Genomic DNA, 13,689 nt, shown 5'->3' on the forward strand with positions numbered 1-13,689 from the left:
CTACATATGGACCCATCATCGAAAGCCCTCCAGGTACATTTAATGGAAATCATTCTGCAACTGTAAAGGCTCCGGCTTTTACAATGACGGATCACAAGGTTATGGGGGGATCCACTCCAGAAGCCACCCCTGCACTATCCTACTGTGATTTTGATGCGCTTTGTAAAAGCACAAAGAAGAGGAATTGTGAGTTTTAGGGATATTGTCCAGCCCAAGGAGCGCATCTCTGTATCTACCTTCAGATGGCACATCATAATGAGTTGTGCAAACCAAACCACCCTGGACCAACGTCCTACACAAAGGAAGCCAAACCTAGTTGGAAATACATGTAATGTGATACCTCGTACTAACAGCCGGACGCCAGGAGCACTAGTCCCCTCAAGCTCAGTGTCACTATCAAGAATCACTTACTCAAGGAAAGCATTAGGAAATCCTTTGGAATTGCAAACTGAAGCCCTCCACCAACAAGCGACCTCCCCAAGTTCAAAACCTGCCACTAATAAATTGTGAGATCTTAAAGAGATATGCACCCACTGAAAACTGGCAAAGAGTTAGATCTCGTAAAGAATAAAAGAAACTTAATTTTAATGAGCATTCTCAAAAAAATAGACTGTATACCATGGGAAGTCCATGAGGCATAGGATGGTAATAAACACTGAGGCACCATAAGCCGTGGAAGGCCCCGTGAAAAGGAGTCCTTGATTTGTAGAACAACAACTTTGATATGAGTATGCAATTTATTTAATACAGAAGGGTATGCATATACTAGAATGTGAGATTTTTCTATTATCCGTTGCACAATGGCAATCTCCCACATGCAACAAAAAGCTGGAAAGAAATCATCTTACCTTCATATTATGTTAGGCCCTAAACCCCCTTTATCACCCAGCCCCCGTCTCGGCTAAATAACTAATAACAGAGTCTCACTCACTCAACTTCTATATCACTTTTTCCTATTTCTGCCCCTAACTATTGTCCCCTCAGCATTCAATTGCATTTTCACTAGTTCCCTTGTTTGAGCACTTACCCCATTTATTATATCAAAGCTGATCAATGTCTATACCTTGTGCATTATATTTCTATTTCCACTTTTGCACCAATTTTAAAATGTGTGTATTTTAATGTGTGATGCAGCTGGAAGACGGTAAGGCTCTCATGCTGATCCAGCTACACTTATGTGGGATGTGTGTTTGCCACACAGATGTTCAGAAATGTACTATGCCAAGATATGCATAAAACAATGCTTTAGTGCCGAGCAGAAATATAGCTGCATTTATGTGTAAGTAACCAGAGAGGAGACATAATCTCATCATATCTTTTCTTCACGTGAGAATGCGCCCTACTAGGCCTACTGTTTGCCCGCTCGAGCAATCATGGCTTTCCTCTGGCTTAGATGCAGAGTTTGCTGTTAGGATAACAAAATGGATGCTGATGGAGCCCTCGTGGTTATCAGCATGTGGGAGTTGCAACACTGTGCCAGAGTATGTACCCAATGCAAAAACAACAGTTGATGGACAGAATGCAGAACAATGTCATACATTCACCCCAGTACAGAGATCTGGGCCTAAATCCATCGTTTTTTTGCACTCCACACCCCCCCAGTTCAGACATGGCCATATGCAAATCAGCCTTGACCCTGTGCCTCATGGGAACAGTCCAGCCCGAACTGCCAAGCCATGTCTTTACTGGACCGGAATCAAGCATCCAAGTCATGGGCAATGGAGGAAACACTGAACGCTGGTCAGAGGGAAGATGGCGTGGTCCCCTTAAGGAATCCATACACTGCCACCCTGTGCTGTCAATGGATTTTTCAAAGGGCCCAAGAGTGGGCTACTTTCAAAATTGTGATTTGGGACAAACAAGTATGTTGGAATTAGGAGAGTTCTCTCTCGCCCTCCTGAACTGCAGGCGAGCAGAGCGAGAGAGAGGCTATTGTGTACCACCCTCGACCCAAGCTCCTTTTGGGAGCAAGGGGGGCATATCAATTGTATTTTTTTTTGTTGATGTAGCACAACTGAATAATTAAATAAATAGGTGATGTTTATATATGTACTGTGCACTTATGGATAATAGTTTTTTTGTTAAAACAATGGTATATGCAGTTACGTAGAGTTTGGTGGATGTTAGACTGTCGCAAAAATGACAGATATCTCCTCCACCCTATTTAGAGTCTAAATATGGGGGGTGCACTTTAAAGGGAAGACTTTTGAAAAAATTCACTCAGCGCAGCCCCCCTGCGAGGCTGCACTGCGTTGTGCAACAGGGAGGGAGCAGGAGAGCGCTATATCTTCAGAGATGTGGCTCTCTCCTCCCCTTTGCCTAGCACCAGTGCTGATTTCAGCTGCTGTGCGCCAGGCACACACCTTAGCACCATAGTGCTAGGGTGTGTGCTTGAGTTTAGCATAGGTTTTGTACAGGAAGGTTACCCTTCTGTACAAACTACTATGCCTAGGCACAATCCAAAGCTTCCCCCACTTTGTATTCGTGCTGCACAGTGCAGCACGCATGCAAAGTCGGAAAAGCACAGAGAAATTAAAGCATTTCTCCTGTTAGCACTTCCTTTGAAGGGGGCGTAAACTTTTGGCGCAAATCTTTGTAAATATGGTTTTGCGTCGAAAGGCATGGCTGGTTGCATGGGAACGCCCATGCCCCACCTATGTAACACCCCTCTGCTCTAAGTTACGCAAAGCAGTGCCCTGCATTGCTTTGCGCTACTTTGAGGGTGCACTAAAGCGCAAAACAAGTTTTACGCTGGAAGGTAAATAGCAAAAAACACATTTTGCGCTGGTTAGCGTCATTTTTGTGGCGCTAACCCAGCGCAAAATGTTTATAAATCTCCCACCAAATATGGTAGAAGGAACATCCACTAGTTCTTGGTGGTAAATAAACCCCATAGTTTTTTGAATACCACACTGTGGCTTCATCACTGACCTTGTGTATTCCGTGACTGTGACCCAGACGTAATGTCTCTTTCAGTGCCGATGCCAAGTAGGAAAGTTGCTGAGGCTTCCAATAGGCCCTCATAACATTGATTTTCTCTTCTGTAGCTTGTTTGTTAACCCACAGCCAATGACCTCCCTCCCCGGTGGTAATATTACCTTGCCATCTTTGTCCACGCCTGCCGTCTGTCCAGTGGCCACACGAATTTTGTCCGGATGTACAGCCAAGCTGCAGAGGGAGATGGGGGGAGGAAGAGTGGAGAGAGGCATAGAAGGGCCATGTGAGAAACAAGTGAGAGAAATGGAGAGAACATGCTATGTCCCTGCTTTGGAGGTGATGGAGAGGTCGTTGCTCGGCTTAGCTTTCTGAGAGAGGGGTCAGAGCATAAGGATGCCTCCTCTGGATGTGAGAGGGGAGTATTGCTGGACCTGCCGCCAACGGCAAGAGCTGGGAATGGGGTGTTTAGATGGAAGTCCTCTACTCACAGGTTTCAGCTCCAAGGCAGTGGTTGATGTCTGTATTCTGCATCCAACATTGCTAGCCATGCACATTTTCTGCAAGCCACTTCTATTTATCACAAACCACACCCCATTTGTGTCACAGAGAGAATTGCACATATTATACCGTGAAGTGCAGCAATGTTTTTTAGCATAACTTAACATCCAGATAAGCTTGGTTACTTGCACTCTCTCTGTTGCCCTTGATAATATGCACCCTACGCCATTCATTCGAGGTAGCTGTACTACTCCTCAAAGAACATTGATTTTGTTAATTGATTATGGGTACTGAATGCTGCCGAGGCCATGCACTCTGTAAGGCCCCGATGTGGTTGGCCCAAATACCGGTCGGTAACGGTGAAATTCAGTAAATTTCACTGTTACCGACCGGTATTTAGGCATTCGTGATGTAGGGAAGGAATCGGTAATAAGGAATCACCAATTCCTTATTGGCCTTGCATTTAAGGAATCGGTAATACTGATTCCTTAAATGCAATGTAGAAAGCATATTAAAGAGTGCTTTTGGGCCTTAAGGAATCGGTAATTAACACCAACTTCAAGTTGGTGGTAATTCCCGAATTCCTTTAAAAAAGCACTTTCTTGCTTTTTTTGAAATGCCATGTGGCACACGTGCATACCCTTAGGGCATGCATGTGTGCCACATGTGCACACATGCACATTCCAGGGGTGCAACAGGGTGTCCTTTGCACACCCTGGTACTCTTGAAATACCTCCCAGTATTACCGAATTGGTAATACCGAATGTCTTCACATTCATTCCTATGGGCCTCAAGCTCATATGAATGAATGGGTAGGTATTCGTTATTACCGAATCTCGATTACCGATTCGGTAATAACGAATAATAAGCATTTGGTATTTTTTACAGAATTCTTACTTACATCTGAAATACCGATTTCTAAATACCGAATCGGTAAAATTCGGTATTTAGAATTCGGTATTTCACTATTACCTACATCGGGCTCTATAGACCCTTAGATGCCCTAAGCACTTAAAAGATTTTGGTGCCCCCATATATATGTTTTAAAATATAAACAATAATAAACCGTAAAATAACATTTTTTTTTTCAAAATGAAACCAAACTTGCAGTAAGATGGAAAATAATGTTTCTTTTTGTATGCTTTCACTTTATTTATATTTGAAAAGTTTTCCCCTACTTTTTCTAATTGCAACATTTGCAGTTTTGCACCATATGGTCCATGGTAAATCTGGCAATGGAAAATTTCTGTAGTGCCCCCCTTCCCTTGATGCCCTAAGCATGCTTATTGTGCTTAATGGTTAATCCAGCCCTGCACTTACACACAGATTCACAGAGGAAAAGCATCTTACTTGTGACTTTTCTCTCCAGCTCACTTCGGTATCAATCATACATACACATTATTGGGCTAAAACCCAGCATCTAGCAAAAGAGCCACACCATAGAACTAACAATATTCAGCCATTTTAGAGTTCTTGTAGCACAGTATAGTGGAAGATCCAATTAATGGCACATGGAGATATCCGTGAATACAGGCATCACTTGGGATATGCGTGAATCTCTGAAAAATACCATATTTGAAGAACTAGTGTTACAGATAAGTAATTTTATTGGTCTGGCGTTAGAGGGGCTCTGTAAATGTAAAGTGACTTATATAGCGCACATATCACCCAAAGGCATCAAGACGCTTGCCTTGGGAACCCGTCCTGGCTTTTCCCTGTGAGATAACCCCTACTGGGCATCCCCAAGGTGAAAGCCAGGCATCCCGCAGCGGGTGGGCCACTGTAGTGGAGATTAAGCAAGCTATTGCCCAGAGTTGCAGCGTGGGACCCCATGATTAGAGTAGGCACCGAGGCGAGAATTATCGAGTCCGTGGACATTTTTGGGCTCAGGACCCTGCCGTGTCAGGAATTGAACCCTGGTCCCAGGCCAGGCCTCTGCATCAGGGTCTGCCGCTCTAATCAGTGAGCCACACTCCTCCACTTTCAGTTAGCCCTCTTCATCTATTGGATTGTAGCTGTGTCATTCACATTTTTCTTCTGCCTACTATAGCATACAATATGGGGCAGTAGTAGGGTGACCAACCGTCCGTAAATTTCACGGACAGTCCGTAATTTCGGCCGTCTGTCCGTTGTCCGTGAAGGAATCTCTAACGGACGCCATTTGTCCGTCATTTTCACAGGGCACCGGTTGCCTCACCCTAAAGCCGGCACAGCTTGCACCCACCTCCTTTCTTCACTCTGATGCTGCACCAAAGCTCCTCAGATGCCCCGCAGCATTGGAGAGGCACAGCGGGATGGTAACCCTCACACCTCCAGCCCTTGATGACCTGTTAAGAGGTGCTTCGAGGGTGACTGAGAGGGAGGGGCTGCAGCTTCAGGAGCAGCGACATCTATTCAGATGCAAACAGCCCTGAATGTGTCATGTCTCTGCTATTTAGAGGGGGGGCTCACACGTTCCATTTCTACCCAGGGCCCCAAACATCCGAGACTCGGCCAGATTACACCCCTGATTACACCGAGGCAGCACGTGGTTCTCTTCACAGAGCGTAATTACTGTCACTAAATTATAAGCAAACCTCGGTTCTTCAAACATGCAGTCTATAATGTAAGAAAATAAAGAAATGGCACAATCGCACCCACACTGATTAACAAAGTATGGAGGACAATCAGTTTAATCAGTTCTCTTAGAGTATCTCCTGTAAGTACTGTACATCACAGTGGGGGATGGCATTTTGGAGAGCCTGTCTTCTCGTTGTCTTGTGCAGGAGGGGGCGAGGAGCCCAAGATGATACTAGAATACTGCATGCCCACCCCTGTGCCCACCCTGGTGGATCCTGTGGATCCTGTTCCCTCTCCTGTGATGGCTCCTGTCCTCCCCTCAGTGATGGCTCCTGTCCCCCCATGTGGTGGCTCCAGTCCACCCCCACCTGTGATGGCTCCTGCCCTCCCCTCAGTGATGGCTCCTGTCCACCCCCACCTGTGATGGCTCCTGTCCCCCCATGTGGTGGCTCCAGTCCACCCCCACCTGTGATGGCTCCTGCCCTCCCCTCAGTTATGGCTCCTGTCCACCCCCACCTGTGATGGCTCCTGTCCCCCCATGTGGTGGCTCCAGTCCCCCCCCACCTGTGATGGCTCCTGTCCCCCATGTTGTGGCTCCAGTCCACCCCCGCCTGTGATGGCTCCTGTCCCCCCATGTTGTGGCTCCAGTCCACCCCCACCTGTGATGGCTCTTGCCCCCCCCTGTGGTGGATCCTGTCTCCGCCCTGGGTGGCTTCTGTCCCAGTCCTGGAACGGCCCCTGCAGTGAGGGTGAAGTTCTTGATGGGCCTCTTCTCAAAAGGGCTCAGCTCAAAATTAATATGGAAAGGTCGGCGAGTAAGTAAGTGAAGGGATGGGTGAATGGCTGAATTAGTGAAAGGGTGAATGGATGAATGAAAGATTGAATAAATGGATAATGAGAGAGGATGGATGGATTGATGAGTGAGGGGAAGGATGGAGAGAAAATGTAAATAGCGTGATGTATGGGTGGAAGGGTAGCTGGATGATGGATGAGGGGAAAAATGGATGAGGGGAAGGATGATGGATGAGGAGAAGGATGGATAGATGGATGGAGGGGAAGGATGAATGGATGAGGGGAAGGATGGATGGATGGAGGGGAAGGAAGGATGATGAGGGGAAGGATGGATGGATGGATGGATGGATGGATGGATGGAGGGGAAGGATGGATGGATGAGGAGAAGGATGGATGGATGGATGGATGATGGTTGGGTGAAAGGATGGATGGATGGAGAGTCGGTGGGTGAAAGGATGGATGGATGATGAGTGGGTGGGTGAAAGGATGGATGGATGATGAGTGGGTGGGTGAAAGGATGATTGGATGATGAGTGGGTGGGTGAAAGGATGGATGGGTGGGTGGATAGTGGGTGGGTGAAAAGATGGATCAGTGGATTGGATGGTGGGTGGGTGAAAGGATGGATGAGTGGGTGGGTGGATGGTGGGTGGGTGGATGGTTTGGTGGATGATGGGAGGATAGGTGGATGAGTGAAATGATGGATGGATTGATGGCTTGATAAGTGCAAGGGTGAATGAATGGACGTATGAGTGAAAGGGTGGATGTAAGGATGGATGAGTGAGTGAAAGGGAGGGTAGATGGACAAAAGGATGAATAGATGTTTGAAGGAGTGAAATGATAGATGGATGAATGATAGGGTCAATGGATGGATTCATGAGTGGATGAGTAGATGGATGGATGGGTGGGTGGGTGGATGGATGGATGGAAGGAAGGATGGCTAAGTGAAAGGGTCGATGGAGAGAGAAAGGGAGGATGGATGGATGACTAAAATAGTGGATGGGTGGAAGGATTAATAAGTGAAAGGATGGCTGGATTGGTGAAAGGGTAAATGGCTGAATGGATGAGTGAATGGATGGATGGGATGAAGAGGGGATGGATAAGTGTACAGATGGATAGGGTGAAAGGATGGATGGATGGATAATGGAGGATGAGTGAAAGGATGGATGAAGGGATGGATGAGTGAAATTATATTTGGAAGAATACATGATGGATAGGTTTGCAAATGGTTGAATATGTTTGGAAATGGCTGGGCTTACTTATATACTATTGCGCGACCTCTGATGTGTCTGTAAAACGTACCTATTGTCCTGAAGTTTTGTCCTGAATTCTGACCTCCTGTCCTGAATTTGTGTCCTGAATTTTGACCCTTCGTCCTGAATTTTTACATTCACCGTCCTGAATTTGCACCAATGCCAGTTGGTCACCCTAGGCAGTAGGTCAACCTACTTTAGCCACTTGCTAACTTCAGTGTGAGTGACGGCTGTCTGTCTTTCACAAGGAGCATATCCGTGCACTAAGTGGTTTCCTTGTGACTGATTTTTGAGACCCCAAATATTTTTTTGCTTCTTGCCAATTTGTTTGTATTTTGGAGTTAGCCTGTCTGCTCCTTCAATAAAGTTTTACAAACAACATGATAAAACAAAACAACCATGGACAAAGCCAAAGGCTAGCATCCAACTCCAGATCTACTGGCTTTTCCAGTGCTTGTTTATCATTGGATCTTAGAGACTCGCACGCTTCTAAATACTTAGCTAGCAGTACAGTAGTTACTTAGATGGGAGGCCTGTGGGCCCCACTCGGGAGCAGACATTCTTCCGCAGTACCACCTCACACATTTAAGTGTCCTCAAGAGCTAAAGGAACCATTTTTGAAATGGAGATGTTCTAAATGATGGTTTTAAACTGTACAACGTATGGCAGTAATTGTATTCATCAAGCACTGAAAGCCTGTGGGCGCTTTTGCCTCTCTGACTCCCCAATCCCCCACGTTTCAGCTCCTCTGGTGTGAGCAAGGCATGTAACGAAGTCAATAATGCTACAGAAGGTGTGGACAGGTTTCCACCAGGCAGCTTCTTTCTGAGCAAGGGCCACAGGGCGTCCATCCGGAAGAAACCTGTCCACTTTTCACAGCAATACTTGATACGTGACACCACCAGGGGCTAGCTTAGTCCGCGAGAGTTGGGGGGGGGTGTAAATCTCAAATTTCCCAACTGAAAAAAGCAGTGGGCTGCAGGGTGATTGGGTGAGGTGATCAAGGTTCGGCATGGACTGTTCCCATGAGGAGCAGTGTCAATACTGATTTGCGTTAGGTGGGCCTCAACAGCGGATTCTGAGTTTGTACACAAAGTACCCTGTCTGAAAAATTCACGATCCCCCCGCCTGATTTTGGGTCAGACGACCTGCAAATTTTACATGATGGTGTAAAACCTCCTCTGATGGACCACTGGAGTAGGGTCCATCGGAGGTAAGCCATGCAACGGTCTGACATATTTAGAGTGGACAGGTAGATACCAGTATTTGTAAAGCGTACAGCTACATCTGAAGTGGTGTCCCAGCGCTGGGGGCCCTCGGAAAGATTAAGTGAGCTATTGCCCAGAGTCACATGGTGCTGGGCTAACCTGCCACCAGCACCGGGGATCGAACTGTGAACCCCGTAGTCCAGAGTCAGGCACCCTGGCCGCTGCGCCACACCTCTTCCCAAAAATGTGTATATATATATATATATATATATATATATATATATATATATATATATATATATATATATATATATATATATATATATATATATATATATATATATATATATATATATATATATATATATATATATATATATATATATATATATATACACACATATATATAAAGTCCTGTATTGCTCGATGCTATCAGCATCCCAGTTCCACTGTTCCAACCGGAAAAACGAACAAGCCGGACCCAAGATCTTGTGCAAAGATAAGTGTTTTTTATTTCATTAAATAACACCCAAGCAGTCCTGCATGACGCGTTTCGCCTCTAGCCGTTTCAGAAAAGTAAAAATTAACATGTACATTCTATCCATCATCAGTGCTCACATGCAACATACATATACCACAAGGTGGTTGAGATCACACGAGAATTGGTCAAATTTAGACCTAACCCTCCCTTACCCTGACAGATGGGCCATGACAGGCAAGGTACATCAATCAAGGTGCGAGTAGTGCAGTATATTATGCAGGGAGAGGGACAGAGGGGCCCTTGGAATGGGGGCAGCTTATGTAACTCAATGCCAGGGACCCCCCTGGAGCGACGGGGTGAGAGAGTTGGCCACGCGTCTGATAAGGCAGTGGGGTGTAGTCAGGTATTTGGTCATATGGTGTATGTCCCACTGGGTATTCAAGACCTCTCACAGAGGTAATGTACGTGACAACTGGTCCCAAAATATCTGCATGCAGAGATGCATGGGGCATAAGGTTCCAGTATCAATCTTGTTGCTCACTAAAGTAAGCTAAGCCAGTTATCCGGGCTCGCAACTTAGGGACTGAGGTTCAACCCCAATGTACTGTCACTTTACCCTTGGCTTAGAGCAGTAACATTGCTGTGATTCGGCGGGAGATGAGAGGGACATCATGGACCCAGCACAGCCTCGTGTTCAGGGGATACCTAGGGACTTGAAAGTCCATACGCAAGGCTTGTGTTGAATATTTCAGACCAGTAGGTGGTGATCTGTATCCCAGGAGAGAAGTAAGAGCCCCACATCTGCCGTTTGACATCTTGCACTGCAGGTGTCTTCAATAAGATAAAGTTTGTGAACATCACCAGAGCAGATGGCTTTTTACTGTCCATTCCCACCAAGTATACCTTAGTGGTGATAGACAGTAAACAAAAAACTGAAAAATGACCCAATACCTTGGGAGATAGCTCCAATAATGTGGGGGTAATTAGTTTTTTGTTTTTCAAAAACAAACTCCCGCTTAGGGAGTTTGTTCCTGAAAAAGAAAACACGTTGAAAAAGTTTAATGGACAGAAATCCGTCAAACTTTTCCTACATTGACAGGAACCGCCATGACGGCAGTTCCTGCGAATGTATAGAGATGTTTGCGGGGCTGGCAGTCATCTCTAAATTTGGCTGGAGAAGTAAAGGCAGAGTGGCGTCACACCCGCATTTACTCCATCCGCCAAACTCTAAATCAGGCCCTCTGTCCAGTGTGTCACGGTGGGCGAAAAACAATGGGTTGGAATGCTACCCCCAGCGATTACCAGTGTTCAGACTATTGGTGAGCATTCGCCCCATCATATTTTGAGTATTTGATTGCCAGTAGCATTCCTGGGGACCTGAGACTGGCGCAGATTTACAAGTTTATTACTGCCAATCTTTGTGAATTCCAAAATAGAAGTACATTTAGACCCATTTAAGGAGTACATCTGTGAAGATGTATGTGTTTGACCTCATGGTCACAGGTTCAAATCCGGGCGGGTTCACTCAGCCTTTCATCCATCTGAGGTCGATAAAATGAGTACCATTGAGTTGGGTAACAATGAACATCTGTTATTCAGCGCCCAGAGACCTCTGGGTGAACGTGCGCTTTACAAATACACATGTTATGTTATGTTATATACATTTAAGTTCTTGATTCAAAACAATCAGGACGGAGACAAAATACAACACAGGCATAGCAGACCTGATTCAGGGCCTCCAGATCCAACAACAAAGACACAAATGCATCAATTTGGGGGTGTCACAACCCCCACCCTCTCCCCACACACACACACACGAAAGCTCGTCCTTGGAGACCACACAATGCCTTTTGATAGACTTTGGCACAGTGTGACCCTTGTGAGAGGTTTCAAAAGCCACAAATAGCAGTGTGGTTTCTCAGGGCCTAGAGCCGTCTCAGGCACCGAAGGGGGTGACAGGAAGAACGCCGGCAGGAAATTGGTTCGGTTCACGTGGTGTTTAGAGAAAACTTTTGGTAAACATTTTAGGAACGCTTTTGGAACCGTTTAATGTCTGTGAAAACAGTAAAGGTCTCCTCCTCTGACAATACTTGTGATTCACCTGCCCTCCTGGCCATCTTCCAGACTAAATATGCAATGTTTGCCTTGTGGCTAGCATCGATGGGAGGATCATCTATTAATAGTGTAACTAAATACAAGTTCAATTCCCACGCCAGAGCTTGCTGTCTGTTTGGAATGAATGCCCTTTTACACAATTGAGAATTGGCTCAATAACTGGACACCAATACAGAGAACAGCAGTCTTGTTCTCACATTGTATTATGCGGTAATCATAGAACCATAACCCCTGCGTAATGCATGCCTGGCCCCTGACCCAACCAGGAGTGTGCAGCGATGGTTCCTAGGGCATAACTGCCAACTCACACGGGGCCACCGTGTGAAGCACAATATCAACTCCCATCACACGGTCTCCCCGGTGAGGAGCATTATCACACAGTGGCAGGGAAAATGAGCTGAATACTACTGTAAATACTGGTTTTCCAACTTGTTTTCCGAGGCTTGGAACTGCCGACATCCAGTAAGGGGTGTAAAAACACCCCAGGACATCGGCACCAACCTCAGCAAGCTTTTTTAGGTCTCGCCTGTCGATGCGCATGCGCATCGAGCAAGCGAGAGTATTGGGACTTATCCACTCTTTCCCCAACTTGCAAGGAATCGTGGCGATTCCTTGCAGTGCCCGTGACTTTTAAGCTCAATGCGCATGCGCATTGAGCTTAAAAGCGCGTGCACATGGCCCCAGCCGCCTGCCTTGCCTACTCTCCCGCCCCCTCACTTCTTGATTGCACGGCCGCTAGGCCGTGCCTCCCCTACTCCTCCTCCTACTCTCCTCCCCTCCCGTCTGTTCCCGCACTCCTCCCACACCCCCGCTCCGCCCCCTCCCCTGCCTGGTCGCGTCGCATTTCTCCTCCCCCCAGCCGCCTGCCTTGTTTATATTTGTATTTAGTCATTTGCATCCTCAGTTTCTTGAAGAGTAACAACTTGCTAGTATGTAAAAAAACAAAAAAACGCTGCATACAATATTACAAGCGAAAACATAAGTATTATTTTTGACCCAGGATCTGTGACTGCGTTATCTTGCTGACGGGACTGCAAAACATGCAGTCTCTTGCGTCACTTCTTAGCCTCCATATGTCCAGGTCTTCTTGAGGAATATCGTCCTATAAGCACACCAACTGCGAAACGTACTAAACATTAGGTTCGACAGTCCCACTTGTGAACAAGTGCTTCGAAAACCAGTCAAAGGAGCAGCTCGTCCCCACCAGTGCAAAGACTGGTTACCGGCGCAGGTCCACCCAAATGCACACAATATAGCCAGTCAGGGCTCCGAGTGCCACTGCCTTACCCACTACAAATTAACATGGAAGCCAAGCCGTTCCAAACGAACGCATCCAAAAGCAGTATTTTCTTTCTGCCGCTCGCCAGTCAGACTGCAGGAGTACAGACCAGCCCCCTCCACCAAAGGCCACCCGAGAGGTATACATCTCATTAAGCGCCCGCAATCACTTTGGCGGCAACACTTTGATGACCTCAGTGAGCCTCTTGGTGTAAACATCCAGCCCTTCCATGAGCCCTCACAGAGTCCAGGTCTGCCCGCAAATGCCTTTGAAATGTCTCTCAAGGACAGACAACTGCCTACTGGGGTGAGCTAACCCTTTCAATGCCTCTTTGATAAACGCCTTTACCTCATCCTGCAGGGGCTCCTCGAGACCCCCTGACATTTCCGCCACTCTTTTAAAGGCAGCTACACAGACTGTTTTGCTTCTGTGTCTGCCTGCTCACTTCCTCTCCTCTTTCCCACATTGCTTTCAACCCCAAATTAAACACAGCAAATTAAGCTTTCAACATCGCCATGCAGACCCAGCCCACAAACATGGTTTATTCTGATCTTTTTTTAATCACACACG

At 46.4% G+C, this 13,689-nt stretch overlaps 1 protein-coding gene across 1 annotated transcript in view; it reads right to left on the reverse strand.

The window, feature by feature from the left end:
• EML3 (EMAP like 3) overlaps window positions 1–13,689 on the reverse strand; it is a 398,769-nt gene that overhangs the window by 154,008 nt on the left and 231,072 nt on the right. Inside the window, exon 10 of the mRNA XM_086938192.1 lies at window positions 3,099–3,168. Coding sequence (XP_086794318.1) covers window positions 3,099–3,168 — 70 coding nt within the window. The remainder of the gene's footprint in view (window positions 1–3,098; window positions 3,169–13,689) is intronic.

Source organism: Lissotriton vulgaris, chromosome 9 (assembly GCF_964263255.1).
Source record: "Lissotriton vulgaris chromosome 9, aLisVul1.2, whole genome shotgun sequence".
In the NCBI taxonomy this organism is placed as follows: domain Eukaryota; kingdom Metazoa; phylum Chordata; class Amphibia; order Caudata; family Salamandridae; genus Lissotriton; species Lissotriton vulgaris.